Below are 17751 nucleotides of genomic sequence, written 5' to 3'. Positions count from 1 at the left end.
TAAGTAATTATGTTAATGTCATTAGTAGCCAAGATTTTCAGCTTATAAAAATAAAAAGGATTTAAATCAAAAGGTAAAAATTCTAATTTTAAATTTGAATTTCAAGTATTAGTATGAATGGACTTGTGATTTTTCTTTTTAAGAAATAATATTTCCTAGCTCTAACCCCTGAAAAGTTCCAGAAGAAATGACAATCCCAGTAGCAATGAGCACCCCTACCCAGAATGTGTACTCTAAGTATCACTTCCAACTAAAATTAAACAAGGTTCCTTCTAGACTTGATTTCAGAACTAGGGCTGACTATCCCCAAGATAAGCCTGTGAAATTTTGTTGAAAAAGTAAGTTATCAGAGACAGTAGTAGGGTCATGTCGAAAGGCGAGAGGAATAAACTCAAAAGGGCTCCCATTAGACTGAGATGGAACAATTTTAGCATCAAAAAGACTAATGACTGCAAAAGACTGAAATATGTAAATATACATATATAAATCCATAAGTTCTTAATAATACCAAGAAAACTCATTGGACACTTATCAAGATTACTAAGGCACCAACTCATTATCCTGAAAATTGGTCTATAAAGGGAAACAGTCATTTATCCTGTCTTTACTAAAGAAACTAGATTTTAGGATAACCAATTTAGTTGATATGAGAGAGTTCTTCTGTAAGAAAAACTCCCAGCTATAAATGAGAAAAGAATTACAGAAGGAGAAAATTATCATTTTTGCAACCCTAAAGGACTAATGCATCTAATCAATGATCATCAATGGATGCTAACACTATTAAGTAAAAGAGTAATGGGCAAGTTCATAATAAGGCTGACAACAGCTGAAGCCAGTGAGCAATCGTAACATCACTCATAGTGAAGCAACCAGACATTACCTGGCTCTCCCTACAAGGCAATAGAAAATACACAGCACCAACTATGAAGAATTCCCACTGTCCCTCCATAAAACTGAACTTGATTCTAATCAAGGCTCTACATCTAACCAGCAATGCACAGGGGGGATACAGGTGACCATGTTAAATAACACCAAAAGGGTAGAATAAAATTTCCAACATTTCAGCTTTGGCTAACACAAATGACAATTTTTCTTTAATTAATAAATGGCACTAAAAAATAACAGGGAAATGTTTGAAATTAAGAGATTTAAGGGTTACATTATCTAAATGCAATACAAGATCTTGATTTGATCCTGGCTCAATGAAAAATTACAAAATGACGTATATGAGACCGTCGAGAAAATCTGAACACTGGGTATTAGACGATACTCAGGAACTACTGATTTTCTTGGGTGTGATAAAGGTATTGTGATTATATTTTCAAAAATCTTTTTCTATTAGATATATATACTGAAGCTTTTATGAGTAAAATACAATGTCTCGATTTTTTTTTTAAATACCACAGCAAAGGGAGGGGAGAGAAGGGAGAGAGGAGAGAGAAGGAGAGTAGAAGAATGGGGGAAAAGAGATGGGGGAGAAGGAATGAGATGGGGAAGTTGAGAGAGAGAAGATGACAGATTGGCAAAGTGCTGATAATTGCTAGAAGTGAGTGATATCTTATTATTCTAGTCTCTACTTTTACGTATGTTGACATTTTCTGTAATAAAAATGTTTAATGAAGGGATCAAACTAAAATGTCTGATAATATTCCTTCCAGTTCTAAATTTTAGGGTTCTATATTCAACTTCCTAAAATATATCCACTGCATGCTTAAGATGCTATATGTAGCATTATATCAGGACTAGTTCTTAATAATTATTACACATAAGAACCACAATGATTACAGGGTGGTAAATATGTTACCTAGGAGGAAAAGCTTAAGAAGCTGGCTATATTTTTCTGTAGAAAAGATGAAGAATTCAATAGATGCTTCTAAATACATACAAGAGACCATGACCAGCTCTTTTCTGTAGCCACTAAAGATAGAATAAGATGAAAGAGACAAATTATATCATAAGGACAATATAATAGAGTTTTCTCCATCTCTTCTGTCTTACACTGTCATACTTTCCTACCATTCTTTTAATCATTTTTTAAATCCTTCCATGTTGACTGACTGCCTGAAATACACGTTACTTTGCTGGCTAGGCACTGGTGGAAAAAAAGACAAATAATAAAATGAGGTCCTATGCCTTTAAAACACCTATAGGATCTTCAACCCTAATTTTCATTGTCCACTGGTGGTAAACCTACTGAAGAAATCAGGACTCATCTCACACTTGAAATTTTATTAATGACTTACTGAAAAACTACCTACGAACACCCAGTTGTGAGTTTTACAGAAAACTTGTCTCGCGTTTTGAACCTCAGGTTCGCCAATGGGCTTTACAGGGTTCCCAAATCCCTTGAAATGACTGCATTTTCCTGGGGAAGGTGTCCTGGCTTTCATTAGCCTTAAATGGTAATAATCACCAATGGAATGGAACCACATTTCATTCAGCAGAAGTTCCAACAAACAAGGAAAAAGATTAAACACAGTACCATATACCTGCTAAGCCGGATTCTTCCTGAACTTAAAAGATAAATTCTTAAACTTGTAAAAACTTTGTTTCCAGTGTTTGAGTGACCTCTTGTGGCTGCTTGAATTGTTACAGCCAATCGCTCACAGCAGGAATTAATAAAGAACTAAAAAGTGGTGTAGGAAATAACAGAATAAAAGGCGGCATCACAAAGGAGCACCTGGCACAGTTTCATGTTATTCTGTAAACTCCTCTTTACCCAAAATAACTTAATTCACAGTACAGTGTGCTTAATTCAAAAGTTTCCCAGATAGCTAAATATACACTATTTTTTTTGAAATTTTTTATTTTTAATTGCAGTAAGATTGGATCATAACAATATATAGCTTTCAGATATACATCGTAATATATTTTGAATTCTGTGTAGATTACATCATGTCCACCATTCAAAAACTAATTATAGTCCATCCCCTCACATGTGAGCCTAATCACCCCTTTTGCCCCCCACCTCCACTCCTTCCCCTATGGTAACCACCAATCCAATCTCCATTGCTAAGTGTTTGTTTTTCGTTGTTTTTATCTTCTACTTATGAGTGAGTTCATACGGTATTTGACTTTCTCCCTCTGACTTATTTCACTCAGCATAATACTCTCAAGGTCCATCCATGTTGTCACAAATGGCCAGATTTCATCATTTCTTATGGCTGAGTAGTATTCCATTGTGTATATATACCACATCTTCTTTATCCATTCGTCCCTTCATGGGCACCTAGGTTGCTTCCAAGTCTTAGCTATTGTGTATAATGCTGCAATGAACATTGCGGTGCCTGTATCTTTATGCCTTTGTGTTTTCAAGTTCTTTGGATAAATACCCAGCAGTGGGATAGCTGGATCATATGGTAGATCTATCCTTAATTTTCTGAGGATACTCCATACTGCTTTCCATAGTGGCTGCACCAGTTTGCACTCCCACCAGCAGTGAACAAGGGTTCCCTTCTCTCCACATCCTCTCCAACACTTGTTGTTTCCTGTCTTGTTAATTATAGCCGTTCTGACCGGAGTGAGGTGACACCTCATTGTAGTTTTGATTTGCATTTCCCTGATAGCTAATGATGTTGAGCATCTTTTCATATGCCTGTTGCCCATCTGTATATCTTCTTTGGAGAAATCTCTGTTCAGATCTTTTGCCCATTTTTTAATTGGGTTGTTGGTTTTTTTGTTGTTGAGCTGTATGAGTTCTTTGTATAGTTTGGATATTAACCCCTTATTTGATATATGGTTTGCAAATATCTTCTCCCAATTGTTAGGTTGTCTTTTCGTTTTGTTGATGGTTTCCTTTGCTGTGCAGAAAGTTTTTCTACTACCTTTTTTTAATGAAATAAGCATGATTTTTCCCGTTTCATTTCATATTAATAAAACATCGGCAAACACCCAGAAAGGGAACAGCGCAGGAATGAAGGACACAAGAATCTCAGGAATTAACACACACATCTCCCCCCTCAATAGAGGCAGCATCAAGAATGCAATGTTTAACAAGGGGCGACAACAGATGCTGGGGAAATACTTTGAGAACACAAGGTACCCAGTCTCTGAAGAGAGGTAAGCACTGGTCAAAGAACTCAACCTGAGTGAGCACAGAGACAAGAACTGCCAGCCAAATGCTCTCGGGGACAGTAGCAGCAGCAACAGCAACTGCCGGGGGGACCAGGCCACAGGCATGGAGCTGGAGTGAGCTGAGCACATCACCCAAGGTGATTGACAGGTCCCAGTTACTGCAGATGCCTTCTGCCCAGATTTGAGGGAATTCCTACAGCAGCAGAACATACTGTCTCCAGTCAACAGCCACAGGAAGTCCCAAACACAAGGACCCCATAGCGGGTTGTGGGCAGCCTCAGCTCCAGCCTTGACCTCTGACCTGTCTTCCCCAGACACTATGCCACAAGGCACCCCTCCTCTCCAGACCTTCCATGACTTCTTACATAAACCTCTCCCTGATGATGTCTTACGATACCCAGGGGGAGCTGACCCTCTATACATGCATCATACAGCCCCAGGACATTTCTGAATATATAGGTCAGTCTTTCTCAGGAAATGTCCTACTAACATCTCAGACAGCTACCTATGATGAGATTCATTCAGGCTTGTTGCCCAACGCTCATTATTCACAATGCTATTTAATATTCCATTATATGAAGGTGACACACTTTGTCCATTCTACTGTTGACAGACACATGGATTATTTCAAATTTAGGGTTGTTACAAATAATGCTGGTAATATATACTCTTGTCACGTCATTTGGTACATTGGGTTACAGGGTAGTGGACGCTGCGTTACAGGGTAGAGACGTGCCCAGCTTTCAGAGATCTCGCCAAGCAGTTTCCCAGAGTGACTGCCCACTTACATCCCCCTCACCAGCATATGAGCATTCCTTCTGCTCAGTACTTTCACCAACATTTAGGACTGTGAGGCTTTTTAATATTTGCCAATTTGGTAACTGTCTTGATATTTCATGTTCGTTTTGATGTGCATTTTTGTGCTGTCTCAGCACTTTTAATATTAAATATAAGAATTTATATTGGCCAGACTTGGTTATTACTAAAGTCTGCCTTCAAATATCAGAGCAATCAGCAAATCTGTCAACACTCTTCAAATCTATCCAGGGAGCCGACCCAGTGGCCGCAGCAGTTAAGTTCGCACGTTTTGCTTCGGCAACCCAGGGTTTGCCGGTTCAGATCCCGGGTGCGGACATGGCACTGCTTATTAAGCCATGCTGTGGTAGGCATCCCACATATAAAGTAGAGGAAGATGGGGACAGATGTTAGCTCAGAGCCAATCTACCTCAGCAAAGAGAGGAGGATTGGCAGCAGGTGTTAGCTCAGGGCTAACCTTCCTTAAAAAAAAAAAAGAAAACTATCCAGAAAAAAAGTATGCATCCAGAATAAAATCATTTTTTACTATATCCACCACTACAAACTTGGTCCAAGTCACCATCACCCCTCATCTGACTACGACAGCCTCCTAAACTGGTCCCCCTGAATCTACCTTGCCCCTATTCTTGTAACTCAAACAGAAGCTGCACCAAGGCACTCCTTTGCTCAAAATCCTCCAATGGCTTCCCAACTCATTCAGTATAAAACCCCAAACTCTGACCACGGCCTACAACAAGGTTCTGCATAACCTGGCCCCTGGCTACATCACTACCCTCATCTCCCACCACTCTCCCTCTTACTCAGGTCCAGTTACACACACCTCCTTGTCCCTCAAAGCAAGCCAACCACTTTTCTATCTCCAGTCTTTTGCAACCACTGTTCATCCTGTCTGGAAGACTCTTCCTCCAACTGAAGGAATCGTTGCCTCAATTCTTTCAGGTCTCTGCTTGGATGTCCCTATCAAAGGCTTTCTCTGACCAACCTATCTAAAATAGTGCCACCGCCACTCATCATTCCCAAACCCCACTATCCGACTTTAACTTTTTCACTGCATTTATCATCACCTAACATTTTATATATTTATTTATTATCTCTCTCCTCACACTAGAGCACAAGATCCATCAGAACAGGGAATTTTATCTGTCTTGTTCAACATCGGACCCCCAGTATCTACACAGTACCTTGTATATACACAGGTTGACAAATATTTGTTAAATAAAGAATGAAAGATAACAATGCCAAGAATAAAATAGATTATCAACGTCAAGAATAAAACAGTATCTATGAACTTCTTCTAGAACCAGATAAGAACCTGCTTGGAATGATGGTCCTACTGCATGTAACAGTGCTATGCCCATAATGGTCAACAAATGTTCAATTAGTAAAAGAACAAGGGAAAAATTGCCTTTTGTTGTCCTATTCCCTTCTCTCCTGCCCTTTTAGATCTTCTAAAATAATACAGAATTTACTTCCACACTATTATTAATTTTTTAACGGTACGCATATTCGTTTTCAAGAATCTATTCTTTCCAGATTATGCTTTAAAACATTAACAGCTATAATCTGGACTTAAATTATCATGGATTCATTGTTTATACTTGTTTCTTTCTACAGTGCCTTAAAATTTGTTTTCTTAGGTAGACACTCAAGTCGCTTACTCAAGTAAATTTTTTTAGAAATGTTGGTGAAATTCAGACTGAATCCCTGAATTTCTGAAAATATCTTTCTCTTGTCCTCACAAGCAAGCAACATGGTGGCTGTATAGGGAAATTTAAGGTCACATGATCCCTTAAATATTGTTTCATTTCCACTGTTTTCTGTATCTTCTAGCCTTTAGTGTTACAAATAAATTAAATGCAAATCTAACTTCACTTTTGTTTATAATCTGGTTTTTTGTTTTCTTTTTCTCTTTGAAGGTAAATATTTCACCAGGATAGGTCTAAATGTGCATTTTTTTTTCCAATGTTTTGCCTGACTTTGGTGAGACTTTCATCTAAAGACTTGAGTGTTTCTTCAGCTCAGGGTGAAATTTTCTTCTATTAGTTCTTTTTTTTTTTTTAAAGTTTGGCACCTGAGCTAACATCTGTTGCCAATCATCTTTTTTTTCCTTCTTCTTCTTCTCCCCAAAGCCCCCTAGTACATAGTTGTATATTCTGATTATAGGTCCTTCTGGTTGTGCTACGTGGGACACCACCTCAGCATAGCCTGACGAGCAGTGCCATGTCTGCACCCAGGATCCAAACCAGTGAAAGCCTGGGCCGCCAAAGCAGAGTACAAGAACTTAACCACTCAGCCACGGGGCTAGCCCATGTTATTTCTTTAATGATTGTTTCACTTCTGTTTGCTTTGATTGCTCCCTCTGGAAACTCTAGTATGTTTATCTTACACAAGTGCTGCCCAACACAAACACAATTCAAGCCACATAGGTAATTTAAACTTTTCTAGTAGTAACATTAAAAAATAAGAAGAAACATGTGAAACTAATTTTAATAATATTTTATTTATCCAGACAGATCTAAAATATTATAATTTGAAAATGTAGTCTATAAAAAAAAATTACAGGTGAGATACTTTACCCTATTTTTTCTTTCATTTGAGTCTTCAAAACCTGGTGTGTATTCTCCACTTGCAGCTCATCTCAGTTCAGACTAGCTGCTTTTCAAGGACTCAGTAGCCACTTTTGGCTGGTGGCTACTATACTGGACAGCATAACAGATCTTCTGGAACTGTCTTCAATACCTTCTTAGTTCTGAATTTTTATCCTTTCTCTTTTTGTTCTGAATCCTAAGAGAATTCATCCAACTAATCTTCAAATTCACCACCTCAGCTTCCTAAGATACCCATCCTGCTTGTTACTGCAGCAACTGAACATTTAAGTCAATAGTCATCTTTTATATCTTCAGAGGCTCTCTCTTCATGGCACCTTGCTCCTGAGCAATCACTGCCTGTTCTGATTATCCAGGAATGTCCTCTGAAATCTGAGGACTTTGTCTTAGAATTTTCATCAAGTTCTCTCTCATCTCCTGCAGTCACTCTGTTTCATTGAAGGCCTTTTGCTCTGCGTTATCCTAAGACTGGATGACTCCACTTTGGAGCTCCTAGGCCTTTTCCTCTGCCTAACAATACTGCCCTATCTGCTTGGTCTTTTATGTGAAAATCTAGTTTATACATCTCTGAGAGCCAAGTTGAGCACCATAAGTGATCACACAGATCACAATTCATTTTTCTTGGTCCCAGAAAGAAGAAAAGTTTAGACTTAAGTGACATTTTCTTTGGTAGCTCAAAGATCTAAGAGTTTGCAGGGAGTAGGGATGGAATTATAGCAGAGGAAATGCAGTAAGCTTAAATTAATCTCCCATTCATGTCCACTCAGACAGCCCAGCAACTGGCTACCATACTGTATAGCACAAATATACAACAATTCCATCACTGCAGAAAGTTCTGTTGGACAGTAACTTGGCTAAACAATTCCTCTTAAAGCCCCAAATACCACACCACCAGGTGCTGGCTCTACAAAATCCCCTCTTCTTACCACTTTCTCCTTCCTTCATGAGTTCTTGCCCTTTCCCTAAAAGCCTTGGCTCTTTTCACCTATTTTGACTTGACACTCTCCTAGTGCAAGGAGAACAAAACCTATTACTAATTAAGTGTAACAGATATTTAACAAGATAGATAGTAGTTTTAGTATTCAAGGACACTCAAAAAGGCAGGCCCATGGTAGCGTTCATGGGACTTGAATCACTAGTTAACTGAGAAAGGTTTCCCAGTATCAGTATTTGAAAGAAATAACTGATATTTGAAGATACCTTTAGTGCATGCATGGCCATTAAATATTGGGATATTGTCAGAAATAACTGACAAATGGTAAGAATGAAAACACTAAATTCAAGATGAAAAGCCAAAAAAATTTTAATTTAAATTATGAGCTGTGTTTCAACTAGAAAATACATTAGTTATAATAAAACACTGAGTAGACTACAAAAAAACTAGTGAAACAAGCCTTTTCCAAAAATTATTGCAATACTGATGACTAGAACCCACAAGCCTTGTAATGCCACCGTACTACCTTTAATAAGAAAGTACGTTATAAATGAGCAGCTGTGTTTAAGCTTAAAGGTCTACTGAGGTTTTTTATAACAACTGCCACAATTCCACAAGGGAAACTTCAGTGAAGGTCGATGAAAGCTGCATGTTCTAAATCACAAAGCCAAGAACAATCATTTCTGTTACTTACAACATTTCAGTAATAAAGCAAATTACCTCAATATGTGGAAAATGCAGAATTTATCTGGATAGACTTTGAATTTGTGCAATAATAAAAGTCCTTTATAACTTCTAAAAAAAGAAAAAGAAATTACCTCAATAACAGGTGTATTTTCCTGGAGTTCAGCTGTGTGCGAGGCCAGTAAACCAATCACCCGAGCAATCTTGGCCCTTCTGTAAACGGAGAGAAAACAGGCTCTGAAGACGAGTTAGGGACCAAGGAAACAAACCCGTGGGTTACACTGCACAATTACAAGCATTAACATGAGATAAAAATGGAATATGTTGGAGGAGTACATGCTCACCATATGTGGCCCAGAGAAACGCTCCTTTGTGGACATGGGGAGACATGAAGAGCAATGCCCTCTGCAGTACCATTAGTAATAGTAACAAAAATTGAACAAGTTGTACTTTAATAGTAAAATGGAAAGTAAAATTTTAAAAGGCCCTCACCATAGAAGGTCCTCACCATAGAGAAGGAAATAGAACTTAACCCTTTTTTGTCTGAGTACAGTGGTATTTGGTTAAAGGTTTCTGTTCTACTTATTAGTAGACCAACGATTTCATACATAAGTAGTAAATAATTAATATCAGAGAACAGTTAAACATATGTATATATTCACTTTAATAGAAATTTTTACAATCGTAAGTCTTATAAAGATTGTTCTAAAAATACCAGTTTTAGTGACATGTTTCTGTTTCATTATCCAGCAGAAAAAGAAGTTGATAAATTACTAAATATCACTTCAGGTGATTTGGAAAAGTTTATTTCACTTAGAAAATTAGTTTTGATAAGATTTCTTTAATTGGGGAAAAAAAAGTTGAACATGTGAGTTGATGAGAACCACCCTCCTATTTAGTGATGCATGTTCTCTGGGCTCATCATTGTGTACATCAGCCAGAGAGCCTCTACTTTTCAGATTCTTAAACTCTGCAGGACCCATGGAGGGAAACCAATCAGACTCAGAGAAGTATCACAGGGAAGTGCTCGTGTTGTCAGAACTCTAACAGGCAGAAATAATTCTCACGGATTCAACACTTTTTGAATTAGACCTTCAAATCTCTTCTCATATACAGATTAAGACGTCCTAGGCATTTGTATGATTAGCATCCTGACTTTGAATAAAAAGATTATACTTTAAAGGTGATCATTTTGAGAAAGATGAACAAACACATGGACAAAGAGAACTATTTAGTGGTTACCAGGAGGAAGAGGTGTGGGGGTGGGCACAAAGGGTGAAGGGGTACACCTATATGGTGACTGACAAATAATAATGCAAAACTGAAATTTCACAATGTTGTAAACTATCATAACCTCTATAAAAAATATAAAAGTTAAAAAAAAACACAAGCAAAAAGTGATCATTTGGAAAAGGATTTGGTAGGACATTGCACCAAAAGTTACAAGAAAAAGCTTCCAGTCACAGCTCTGCCACTCACCAGTTTTGTGACCACAGTCAAGCCAATTATACTTTAATTTCCACATGTGTGCAATTTAAAGAGACAGACGGATTATCCTCTATGTTGTTTCACAACGGTAAAACAAATGCTGATTATTAAAAACTCACTAATGAATTAGAGGATGCAGGGCAAACTTATTTATCTTGGTTCAAAGACAAGCCCACAAAACTTATGAAACACTGAATCAATTTTTCAATCTACAAAATTAAATAATGGTTACCAGATTTATTCAACTTAAAGAAAAATGTATTAACATGCTAATTAAATATTTTCCCAAACCTCACCAGAAACAATTCCTATCAGAACAAGAGAAAACATACTACCTTAAAACTCTTATAGTTTTAAATTATAACCTATTTAAAGTAATAATAACACTATTTCTCAGTTTACATGAAATATTTACATACAACTATATCCTATACACAATGCCCTCACAAAACCAGCTCTTTCTCATAATTCAGGTTTCTTCTTAAATGGCACCACTTCAGGTGCCCCCAATGACCCATCACAGTGTACCTCAGAACTGTCCCCATGTCCACAACAGCATCTAAAATTGCACTGGCCAATAAACCTTCACGCAATGACAGAAATGTTCCATATCTGCATTGTTCTGTATCCACCAGATACATGTGACTATCAAGCACTTAAAATATGGCTGGTGCAAGTGAAGAACCACACAAATTAATTAATTATAATATTTGAAATTAGTTTTAAATTTAAATAACCACACGTGGCTAGTGGCTACCATATTAGACAGAGCAGATCTAAAATGTTGTAGCTACTCCATGTGTTTACTTTATTATCTGTCTCCCCCACCAGCCCACAAGGTCCCTGAAGGCAGGGATCTGTCTTGCTCCCCACTGCAAGCACCAAGACGGTACCAGGCATAAAGCAGGCCCTCAATAGATGTTTGTTGAATGAATATGCCAATATAAAAAGCAAAGTGACTAAACACATTAGTAGGAAAGGAGCAGGTAAAAATATGATTACACAAGGTAAACAAAAGTGGAGCAGGATTTCCAAAGTAAACCTCAAAGTAGAATTTAAGGCTAAAATCATTAAATGAGAAAAAGATTCCTGTAAACTAAAAAAAAAAAATGACATGACCTACAAACGATATAAGCTGTTCATCATTACACACCATACAACAAAGAATGAAAAGGGAACCTGATAGGAGTGGGCAACTTCAGTCTACTTCTCTCCCAAGCATAGCAAGAAGACCACAAGGAACACATACATAAAAGCATCCCAATAAAAAGTCAAAGTAACAGGCGTATAGATCAAACTCTACCATCTACAAACAGTGACCACCCTTACTCAATGGGAAGCTGTATAGGGTGCGTTTACGACTCTGGAATGAATGCCCTGGGCTCAGTCTTGTGGGGAAGGCAGTACTCATCCTTCATGTGTCTGGTTACCTCATATGTTAAGCAGGACTAACAACAATACGCACCTCATCAAGTTGTTCAAAGAATCAAAGGCACTAACCCATGTGAAGAAATTACTATAGTGTCCAACATTTAATATCTGCTGAATGGGTTAGCTAATATTATCACATTATTTATTACATTCATGACATATTTTTTTAAACTATTTTATATTAGATCACAAAGATAAATTCATGGAATTCCCAAAGGCATAAATTATATAGGAGACATTACGATATGATAAAAGTGAAGTAAAAATATAAACCAAAAAAGCCTAAGCGCCTGTAAACTTAGAAGCACTTCTGTATACCTTATTCATCAAATGAAAAATGAAAGTCTGCATCAATCACAATCACGTAAGCAACACAAGTCAAAACTCCAGAGATTTTTTCCTGCTTTACAATAGCTGACTGGACCCTGACACCCACCTTTCTGCTCCCTCAAGAGTCTGCTAAAAGAAAACACTGTTCATAATTAAATCATAATTAGAAACAGAACAAAGGGCTGAAAGCAGATCAGAATGTTTGAGGAAATTCCAGATGATATACATAGATGGAATTATATTGACAGAGAACAAATAGAAGAAATTCCTGTCTAAGAACCACAGATAAATATATATCTTCCCAAGGAAGCCCCAGAGACTTGAAATAAACTAACACAGAAGCAAGGATGAGCCACAGGACAGTCATCAGATTAGAGAACTGCACAATGAACTGGTGAGCCAATGCGGTCCTGCCTCCTTCCCATCTCCCTCCTTGATAGAGAAAAGCCAGCAGTCCTGCCCTCCAGAATAAAAACAGAAAATTATTCCTACACTGAACAATCTCCCCTGGGGTGGGATACAGGTGTGGATGTGGGGAGCAGAGACTGTGGCCCTCCACACCAGCTACTAGAGCAGGGAAGGAGTTAATGCAGAGAAGCCAGCCCCTCCCCAAAGAAAACCCGTCCTGGCAATTGAGGAGGCCTCCAGGCTGCCCACCTGCTCCTCAGCCAGCTAGACTCCCAACATACAAGTCAACCACTCAACAAGCATCACCCACTCACACGCCAGCCCTTTCCTTTAAAAATGAGGTTGTTGGAAAAACAGAGAAGTACAGAAGAAATTTGTATTGTCAACTTCTATACTGATCAATTTAACCATTTATTCATAATATAAACTAAGTACCAAAGATCACCAAGCATTTGAGGAACCAAGAGCATTAAAGGACCATGATGAGAAAGAAGTGACCCATGCGTTAGAGATAAGAATAGAATTTTCATAATCTTAATGTTTAACCATAATATTAGTCATAACATTTAATCCTAAATTCTGTTCCAACACAGTTTTTTGTTGGTTTTTTTTTTTTTTTGATGAGGAAGATTGTCCCTGAGCTAACATCTGTGCCAATCTTCCTCTATTCTTGTACATGGGATGCCAACACAGCATGGCTTGACGAGCAGTGTATAGATCCGCACCCAGAATACGAACCTGCAAACTCCAAGCACTGAAGCAGAGTGTGTGAACTTAACCATTATGCCACGGAGCCAGCCCCCAAAACAGAATTTCTATAATCCTCTAATTTATCCTCAAATTCAAAAGTACATTATAGACCAAATACATGCAGCTAGGAAAAAGGACCAACTAGAAAAAAAGAAAATGCACAAAAATTGTAAAATACAATTGTTGAAATAAAATAGAGATTCTTAATAACAAAATGAGCAAGGATAAATATCAAGCTTGAAAGCTCAAAGATAAAATTAGAGAAGAGCAGTAAGAGACAGAGTTTGGCAGTTCTTCAAAAGGTTGAACACAGAATTAACATATGACCCAACAATTCCACTGCGAGGTACATACTCAAGAGAAATGAAAACATATGTTCACATAAAACTTCATATACAAATGTTCATGGCAGCATTATTCATAATAGCCAAATGTCAAAACCACCGAGTGTCTATCAAGAATGGATAAGCAAAATGTGGTATATACACACAATAGAATATTATACAGCCATAAAAAGAATGAAGTACTGATGCATGCTACAACATGAATGAACCTTGAAAACATTATGGTAAGTGAAAGAAGCCAGTCACAAAAGATCACATTTTGTATATTTCATTTATATGAAATATTCAGAATAGGCAAATCTATAGACAGAAAGTAGACTGGTGGTTTCCAGGGACTAGGGGGATGAGGCAATGAATACAGGGTTTCATCAGGTGATGGAAATGTTCTGGAATTAGATGGTAGTGATTGTCACACAACTTTGTGAATATACTGAAAAGCACTGAATTGTACAGTTTTAAAAAGTGAATTTCCATCAAATCAACAGACTAAAAAAGAAAAATCACATGATCATATCAATAGATACAGAAAAAGCATCTGACAAAATCCAACACACATTCATGATAAAAATTCTCAGTAAACTAGGAATAGAGGGAAACTTCTCCAACTTGATAAAGACTATCTACAAAAATCCTACAGCTAACATCACACTTAATGGTGAGAAACTCAAAAATTCCCCACTAAGATCAAGTACAAGGCAAGAACACGGACTCTCACTACCACTCCTTTTCAAAATCATACTGAAAGCTATAGCGAATGCAATAAGACAAGAAAAGGAAATAAAAGGTATACAGATTGGGAAGGAAGAAATAAAACTGTCTTTGCTTGCAGATGACATGACTGCCTATGTAGAAAATCCTGAAGAACTGAAGGGGAAAAAAAAACTCCTCGACCTAGTAAGTGACTATAGCAAGGTGCTGGATACAAGGCTAACATTAAAAGTCAACTGCTTTCCTATACACCAGCAATGAACAAGTGGAATCTGAAATTAACAACACAATACCACTTACATTAGCGACCAAAAAAAGGAAATAGTTAGGAATAAATCTAACAAAATACATACGAACTCTTTATGAGGAAAACTACAAAACTCTGATGAACAAAATCAAAGAACTAAAGAAATGGAGAGAATTCCATATTCATGGATATGAAGACTCAATATTGTCCAGAAGTCAGTTCTTCCCAACTTGATCCATAGATTCGATGCAATTCCAAACAAAATCTCAGCAAGTTATTTTGCAGATAACTGACAAACTGATTCTAAGGTTTATATGGAGAGGCAAAAGATCCCAAAACAGCCAACAAAATATTGAATGAGAAGAACAAAGTTGGAGGACTGATGTTACCTGACTTCAAGACTTACTATAAAGCTACAGTAATCAAGACAGAGGCATTGGCAAAGAATAGACAAATAGATCAATGGACAAAATGGAAAACCCAGAAACAGACTCACATAAATATAATCAAACGATCTTCGACAAGGGAACAAAGGCAGTAAAATGGAACAAAGATAGTGTTTTCAACAAATGGTACAGGAATAACTGGACATTACATGCAAAAAAATTAATCTAGACACAGCTCCTACACTTTTCACAAAAGTTAACTCAACACAGACCATGGATCTAAGCGTAAAATAAAAAAATTCTAAAACTCTTAGAAGATAACATAGGAGAAGACCTAGATGACCATGGATGTGGCAGTGACTTTTTACATGCAACAGCAAAGGTGTGATCCATAAAATAAACAACTGATAGGCTAGACTTCATTAAAATTAAGAACTTCCGTTCTGCAAAAGACAACATCAAAAGAATGAGAAGATCTGCCACAGACTGGAAGAAAATATTTGCAAAAGACATGTGATAAGAGTGTTTTCCAAAATATACAAAGACCTCTTAAAACTCAACAATAAGAAAACAAACAACCTGATGAAAAGTTGGGCCAAAGACATTAACAGACGCTTCACCAAAGAAGATATTACAGATGGCAAATAAGCATGTGAGAAAATGTCCCACATCATATGTCATCAGGGAAATGCAAATTAAAACAACAATAAGATACCACTACACACCTAGAAGAATAGCCAAAACCAAAAACACTGACAACACCAAATGCTGGCATGGTTATAGAATAACAGGAACTCTCATTCACTGTTGGTGGGAATACAAAATGGTACAGCTACTTTGGAAGACAAGTTTAGTGACTTTTTACAAAACTAAACATACTCTTACCACACAATCCAGCAATCATGCTCCTTGGTACTTACCCAAAGCAGTTGAAAATATTTTCTCACATGGATGTTAACAGCAGCTTTATTCATAATTGCCAAAACTTGGAAGCAACCAAGATGTCCTTCAGTACATTAATGGATAAATAAACTGTGATACATGCAGACAATGGAATATTTGGTACTAAAAAGAAATGAGCTATTAAGCCATGAAAAGACATGGAGGAACCTTAAATGCACATTACTAAGTGAAAGAAACCAATCTGAGAAGGCTATATACTGTACGATTCCAACAACATGACATTCTGGAAAAGGTGAAACTATGAAAACAGTAAAAAGTTCAGTTTTTGTCAGAAGGATGAACAGGCAGAGCACAGATTTTTAGGGCAGTGAAAATACTCTCTCTGATACCATAATGATGGATGCATGTCATTATACATCTGTCCAAACCCACTGAAAGAGTGAACTGTAATGTAAACTATGGACTTTGCATGATTATGATGTGTCCAGTTAGATTCATCAGCTGTAACAAACGTACTGCTCTGGTGGAGGATATTGATAATGGGAGGAGGCCACACATGTGTGGGGGAAGGAAGTACATGAGAAATCACTATACCTTCCCCTCAATTTTGCTGTGAACCTAAAACTGCTCTAAAAAAATTAATTAAAAAAAGTGAATTTTATGATATGTGAATTATATCTCAATAAAAGATAGTGAGAAAGCAAAAGAAAATGAACAGTCAAGAGATATGAAATCCTACACCCATCCTATAGGAGTTTCAGGAGTAGAAAACAGATGAAACAGTGATGAAGAAATCATAAAAAAATAGGAAAGCTAAAGAAAGGCTGAAGCATCTATTAGACCAACTGCCAAAGCAAATTAATAAAAAGAGATAACTGGACACATTCTAGTAAAGCTTTGAGGGCCTGGAACAAAAAGAAACATTCAGACACTGAGAAACAAAATCAAACTAGTCACATATAAGCGGAAGAAAAAGATGGGTTGGCTCCTGAGTCTGCCAGAGCTTCAGTCAGCAAAGGAGAGAGAGCAAAGTCCAAGCATGACCCTAGGGCGCAAGGTCTCATTCAATCCCTTATGCCTGAGCCCTAAAACCACAGAGAGAAAGACTCAAGAAGGCAACAACTCCAGAAGTAACACCTCTGAGAGATCCTCTTAAAAGAAACTACCAAATAATTAAATCTAATCAACCAAGAGGTAAAGTAGAGCAAAGAATTCACAAATGGAGAAATCGTATTTAAAAAATTGATGATGAACATTTACTTCACTTTATTCAAGTAATATTTGAAAAATTAGAAAAAAATAGAAAAATCCTTTTTAAAATTCATATGAATCTCAAGGGACCCCAAAGAGCCAAAATAATCTTGAAAAAGAAGAAAAAAGTTGGAGGTCTCACACTTTCTGATTTCAAAACTTCAAGATATTGTGGTACTGGCATAAAAACAGATCTATAGACAAATGGAATAGAATAGAGAGCCCAGAAATAAACTCTCATATATATGGTCAAATGATTATCAACAAGGGTGCCAATACCATTCAGTGGGGAAATGACAGCCTTTTCAACAAATGGTCCTGGGAAAACTGGATATACATGTGCAAAGAAATGAAGTTGGACCCTTACCTAACACCATATACAAAAATTAAC

At 37.2% G+C, this 17751-nt stretch overlaps 1 protein-coding gene across 6 annotated transcripts in view; it reads right to left on the bottom strand.

Annotated features, from left to right (window-relative positions):
* The window catches only part of ULK4 (unc-51 like kinase 4), a 507669-nt gene that overhangs the window by 440746 nt on the left and 49172 nt on the right, over window positions 1-17751 (bottom strand). For all 6 annotated transcript variants that reach the window (XR_011527046.1, XR_011527047.1, XM_070575799.1 and 3 more), the window contains exon 17: window positions 9249-9327. Coding sequence is in view for 4 of the 6 variants with exons in the window: in XM_070575799.1 (XP_070431900.1) it covers window positions 9249-9327 (79 nt within the window). In the remaining 2 variants the exon portion in view is untranslated. The remainder of the gene's footprint in view (window positions 1-9248; window positions 9328-17751) is intronic.

Source organism: Equus przewalskii, chromosome 15 (assembly GCF_037783145.1).
Source record: "Equus przewalskii isolate Varuska chromosome 15, EquPr2, whole genome shotgun sequence".
In the NCBI taxonomy this organism is placed as follows: Eukaryota; Metazoa; Chordata; class Mammalia; order Perissodactyla; family Equidae; genus Equus; species Equus przewalskii.
The sequence above is the reverse complement of the archived record's forward strand: the minus strand, read 5'-3'. Positions and strand labels throughout refer to the sequence as shown.